This window comes from Tachyglossus aculeatus, chromosome X5 (assembly GCF_015852505.1).
Source record: "Tachyglossus aculeatus isolate mTacAcu1 chromosome X5, mTacAcu1.pri, whole genome shotgun sequence".
NCBI classification, from domain to species: Eukaryota; Metazoa; Chordata; class Mammalia; order Monotremata; family Tachyglossidae; genus Tachyglossus; species Tachyglossus aculeatus.
In genome coordinates, this window is record NC_052097.1 from 5,309,946 (window position 1) to 5,315,945 (window position 6,000).

The following is a 6,000-nucleotide window of genomic DNA, read 5'->3' on the forward strand; positions in this document are numbered from 1 at the left end:
TCTCTGGGAGACATTTTATATTGAGAAAATAATTAACAGTAATGACAAGCATTGAGTCGGAGAGAAAGAAAGCTACATGTTTAGCTGGTAGTCAGGTGATGGACAGAGCCAAAGAAAATAAGCAGCCTCCACAGAGAATACTTGCAGTATGCTACTGAGGATTAAGAACGGCCTGAAAAGAGGGAGACTGCTTGCCAGGATCAGTAACAAGACATTACTAATACGCTGTGATGTGTACTGTGATCTAAAATGAAAGGCGCGATAGAGAGAGGGGGGGTGAGGGGAGAGGGAGAGAAGAAGGAAAAGAGTGAGGTGGAGGAGGAATATGGAGGGAACGGCTAATGCAGAAAGAGAAACCCAAATGAGTGAATCCACACAAACTGCAGTCTTCCAGGGAAAAGTATAATAATAATAATAATAATAATAATAATAATAATTAAAATGATGGCATTTGTTAAGCGCTTACTATGTGCAAAGCACTGTTGTATAGTGGATATCGGTTGATTACATTTTCAGCCCATAACAGGCATCTCATAGTATTTATATAAAGGACTAATCTGTGATATAATAGAGAGATTTCAGGTTTTGCAGACTTGACTTTGTTTTTTTTATTGTTATTATGATAGCATCCAGAGTTTAAAACTGGCAAAGGCTTAACGCCTCTTCCTCCTCACACATTTCTTTCCTCCAGACCAACTCCAGCGCTTAGAACAGTGCTTTGCACATAGTAACAACAAATACCATCATTATTATTATTTTGCATGACAGCAGATTGGAGAGCTAGCAAAGCAGCATGGCCCAGTGGAAAGATCGTGGGCCTGGAAGTCAGAGGACTTGAATTCTAATCCTGGCTCTGTGACTTGTCTGCTGTGTGACCCTGGGCAAGTCACTTCACTTCTCTGGGCCTCAGTTCCTTCAGCTTGAAAATGAGGAGCAAGACTGTAAGCCCCACATGGGGTATGGACTTTGTCCAACCTGATTAGCTTGTTCCTACCCCAATGTTTAGTACAGTACCTGGATTAAGAGACACCACTAAAAAGAAGTACTTAAAAGCAGACCTGATGCTTAATGTTGGAAGAAAGAGGTTAACAATTTACCTCAAACCTGAATTTAGTTCAAGAGTCCCAGAATCTTGGGAAAATTTAAACTTCGGCTACAAACATAACCTATCTCCCCTCACTGTCTCTTTCCACCCAAAGGCACTTGGTTAACATTTGAACTTTTAACATGTTGGACTCCAAGGAGAAGCAGCTATTTCAGATAACAAAATTAACTCCTTAACATGGCATCAAACAGATTTATTCATTCAAAATGGTCACATTTTTCCACAATCCAATCGTTTGAAAACGATTCGAGCTGTCTGGGGTAAAGTTTCCAATGATAGCCCACGTTGAAGGCGATATTGTTTTTAAGGAGGCTCAGCTCAGTATAAACAACTTAAATGTCTCCTAGCCAAGAATCTACAACAACTCACGACTATCCAATGGCGAAGCCAAGTTAAAGCTGATGATTAAGTATACTCATTACAGGATGATTCACCCAGGAGTATAAGAGCAGTAGCTCCTTGCCTCTACCAAATCAAAGGATGAACAAACAGGATTTACTTTGGATAAGAGGAATATGTCCCAGTTGAATAGGTTCGCACAATCAAATCATATTTACTGAGTGCTCACTGTATGTAAAGCACTGAAGCTAGCACTTGGGAGAACAGAATATACCTACTGAAACAGATTACACCTCAGAACCTCTATTTCTTGGAAAGCTTTATTAATAACAACAATAATAATGACAGTTTTTGTTCAGCACTGTGTCAAGCACTGTGCTAAATTCTGGGTAGAAATACTTACTATAAGCAGATGCTAAACCATCCTTGTCCTATAGTCTACAGAGAGGGAGGACAGGTATTTTTTTATTATTACTAATATAAAATAATAGTAATTACTATTACTAATTATTATTAATAATAAAAATTGTGGCATTTCTTAAGTGCTTAACAGGCTTAACAGGCGGGACACTCAAGATCGCTGGCTAGACGGAGACACATGCTCCTCCCTTGGACAGAAACTGGACAGTTGGAAGATCCAGTGTGAACTAACCCAGAGCCCTTAATTCAGTTCACTCTATTCCAGTCCTCAACCACAGCTGTAGAAACGGATCATTTGAGCACAACAATCGTCTTTCAATCAATGGTATTTATTGAGTGCTTATTGTATGCAGAGCAGTGTACTAACCACTGGGACCTACAATCAGCTCTCCCAGCCCAAAGCCCATTTGGAGAAGAAACCTCCAGAGAGGGCTCACTGTGTCCAACGTCCGGGGACACAGGGAGCGGCTGTTTCTTCCGCATTTGGACTCGGGCTCACCTTGTTGGAAGAACGTCCCCCATCATCCCGTAATGGTGGTCCAGCGGGAAAGCTCAGGATCTGGAATGACTGAGGGTGCTTGGTCGGACATCTGTCTGCTGTGGAGGAGCAGCATTCTGGCTCCCACTTGACTGGTCTTCGACAAACAGAGTAGCCCTAACAAACCCTTCCCAAGGAGGGCTGAGGCAACAACTTTCCTCCTAACAGACGGGCTCCTCCCTGCTTCCAGAGCAGAACAATCAAATCCCCCATAAAACCAAGGCCGCCTTGTCAAAGTCTGCTCCGATTCTTAAAAGCGAACCAGGGCTGACAACTTGACGATTTCACAGCGGCCTTGGCCACTCACCATTCGGAGGGCAAAACATCCCAGGAAGATAAAGAGGGCTTTCTTAAAGAGAAAAACACCCTGCATTCAGACCTTACCCAAGGACACAAGAATCTGTTTGTTTCCTATTGACCACACCGGGTGTTTGGGTGCGCTGTCGTATTCCATTCGACAATGATAGATGTGATATTCGTTAAGCACTTACTGTGTGCAAAAACACTGTACTAAACTCTGGGGTAGATATAAGATGAATTGGGTCAGACACAGCCCCTATCCCACATTGGGTTTAGAGTCCAAGGGAGGAGGGGAACAGGTATTTTATCCCTATTTTACAGATGAGAAAATTGACACCCAGAGAAGTTAAATGACCTGCTTAAAGAGCCAGAATTAGAACCCAGATCCTCTGACTCTCAGGCCCATGCTACACTTTAGAAGTCCCCTCAGTATGTGCTTCTCTATGGCCCATTTTACGCTCCTTCCCAGATGTCATTACTGAGTGCATAGAAACGAAATGAGTGCACTGTCAATTTGGGAACCCAAACTTAGGGGCAAAAACAAGACATTACCAAAATACTTGGTAGGAATAAAACATGACAACAGTGCTGCAGGACCACGAGGAGAAAATGTTATCGCATAGGTTAATCTCAGCCTCCTTCACAAAGATGACAGGCAAAGTTACTATTTTGGTAAACGACCTTTTCCAAACTGACTCTGACACAGAAATCCATGGCCAGAAAAAGTTACAGGTTGGAAAAGGAGAGCTATCAGGCAAATAACATCAAATCACTTCAGCGTATGTACAAGAAGACATGAAACCTGCAACAGTTCATAGGGAACCTGGCAGAAATCTGACTTAGGACCACAACTGGATTTAAAAATCATTTTGTAGGTCTCTACCCGTGCTGACTGTTAGGTTCTCACAAACTATTAGGCCCAACATGGGCCATATTTTCTAAGAACGAACCAATAGCCCAAACAAATAATGAGTAAATCCAAACTAGACCCACCCTCCGCAGACGGGTGGAGATGGGGGTTCTCCTACCTACGGTTTTTCAAGTTCTCGGCGCGCATCTTTGGCTTCCGATCCCGAAAGTGTGTGACATTGGTGGCAGCGGCAGCTTTGCCACTTCCTCTGGAACAAAATATCCCACAGAAATCTCTTTTGTCTCCCAAGCGCTGCTCGGCCATTAAGTAAACAACCCCGTGGCGAGCCAGGCAAAACTCGGTGCTTTGCACTGCAAGCCCCACGAGGCCGCTGAGCCGGGGCAGGGCTCTCTGAGGCGAGGCGGGGCGGGACTGGGGAGGCCAGGATTGGCAGGGACAGAAGGAGAGACTGAACGACCATCTGTGCACAGGCTTTCTACCTCGCCACCAAGCCAAGAAAACAGCAGGTTCCTGCTTCCCAAACAGAAATAAGCAGGCAAAGGAGAGGGGGGAAAGGCAGGTAGACAGAGAGAGGGAAGGAGAGAAAGAAGGAGGGAGAGAGGGAGGGAAGGAGGGAGACAGAGAGAGTGGTAGAGAGACAGAGGGAGAGGAAGAGAGATGGAGGGAGAGAGAGAGGGACAATGGGAGAGAGAAGGATGGGCAGGAGAGAGAGGGATGGGTAGAAAGAGGGGGAGAGGGAGGGAAAGAGGGAGAGGAAGGAAGGGGGGAGGGAGGGGAAAAGGAAAAAAGGGAAGAAAGACGAGATTGAGAAAGAGGAGACACACAAAGAGAAAGCGAGAAAAACGTCAGCGAAAAAGAAACAGCACCTAATCCAGCAGCCACTCTTGGTTTAAAGCCGAGGGACAGAAGAGACGACTTATCAAGAATGGGTTAAAAATAAAATATTCTTGGAATACACGTTTGTCACTCCTAGACCCTTACAAAAGGAATTCTGGCTGAAAGGAGGAGAGAGTGTTTTGGTTTTGTTCTTTTCGCTGAAAATATGCAGACTCCCAGGCTGGTCTAGTCCTCAAAAAAAGAACAGCTATATAAAGAAAGCCAACTTTTAGCCCATAGCCAGGGGAAGGTGGGGGGAGGGGGCAAGGGAGATATATATATATGTATGTGTGTGTATGTGTGTGTGTGTGTGTGTGTGTGTACACGCACGCGCATGTGTGTTCCTTTGGAAACAGTATTTATGGAGACAAAATTGGAGATGCTGGTCCTGGGCCACCACCTCCGAAGGCTCTGATTGGCTAGGAAATGCCCTCCTAAGGTGATTGGCTAGATGGGCTGGGATGCGCCACACAGTTTCACCTACATCTCTACATCACTTCCACCTGACTTGGCCAGGCTTCCCAGAGGCAGCACAAACACAGCAATAAGAGCCCAGATGAATCCTCCGTTCTCCCACAACCACCCATTTCTGTTTTGTTTTGTTGTCTCTCTCCCCCTTCTAGACTGTGAGCCCGTTGTAGGGTAGGGACCGTCTCTATATGTTGCCGACTTGTACTTCCCAACAGCTTAGTACAGTGCTCTGCACACAGTAAGCGCTCAATAAATATGATTGAATGAATTTCACAGGAATAGAACAGGCTGAATCCTGAGAGGGGCAGAGGCCCGGGTTGCCCCAAATCCCACCTTCCACACCAGGCTGCCGCAGCCACCTTCCACCCAACCACTGATACCCAATTAAGCAATGGCATTTATTGAACTCTTCCTGTGTGCAGACCATTGTACTTAGCGATCTGGAGAGTATGATAATAGCTTAGGTAGACATGACTCCTGCCCATAAAAAGCCTTACAATATAGTGGGGGAAACAGACAGACATCAAAATGAAATACCAAGAGGGGAAGGGGTAGAGTAATAATAACAATAATAATAATAATAATTATATTATAATATTATTATTATGGCATTTATTAAGCGCTTACTACGTGCAAAGCACTGTTCTAAGCGCTGGGGAGGTTACAAGATGATCAGATTGTCCCATGTGGGGCTCACAGTCTTCATTCCCATTTGACAGATGAGGTCACTGAGGCACAGAGAATAATAATATAGTATAAAGAGTATAAAGCTATATTCCTCAGTGCCATGAGGCCTACCATGCACACTCAGATTGGATATACTCACTTTCCCTAACACGTTCATGTGGAATAGACGACAACAGCATTTGCGATGAGAGAGGTTTTTTTCATTTTGCTTTGTTTTCTTACATGGTATTTGCTAATCACTTATTACGTGCTGTGCACTGTACTAAGCACAAGGGTGGATACAAGCTAATTACGTTGGACATGGTGCCTGTCCCACATTCATTCATTCAATCGTATTTACTGAGCGCTTACTGTGTGCAAAGCACTGTACTAAACACTTGGGAAGTACAAGTT

The 6,000-nt window shown here is 44.4% G+C and overlaps 1 protein-coding gene across 3 annotated transcripts in view; it reads right to left on the reverse strand.

The window, feature by feature from the left end:
• WDFY3 (WD repeat and FYVE domain containing 3) overlaps positions 1–3,794 on the reverse strand; it is a 226,385-nt gene extending 222,591 nt beyond the window's left edge. For all 3 annotated transcript variants that reach the window (XM_038769261.1, XM_038769260.1, XM_038769259.1), the window contains exon 1: positions 3,731–3,794. In XM_038769261.1, the coding sequence (XP_038625189.1) occupies positions 3,731–3,759 (29 nt within the window). In that variant the 5' untranslated portion in view covers positions 3,760–3,794. The remainder of the gene's footprint in view (positions 1–3,730) is intronic.
• Between the last annotated feature and the right edge of the window lie 2,206 nt (positions 3,795–6,000).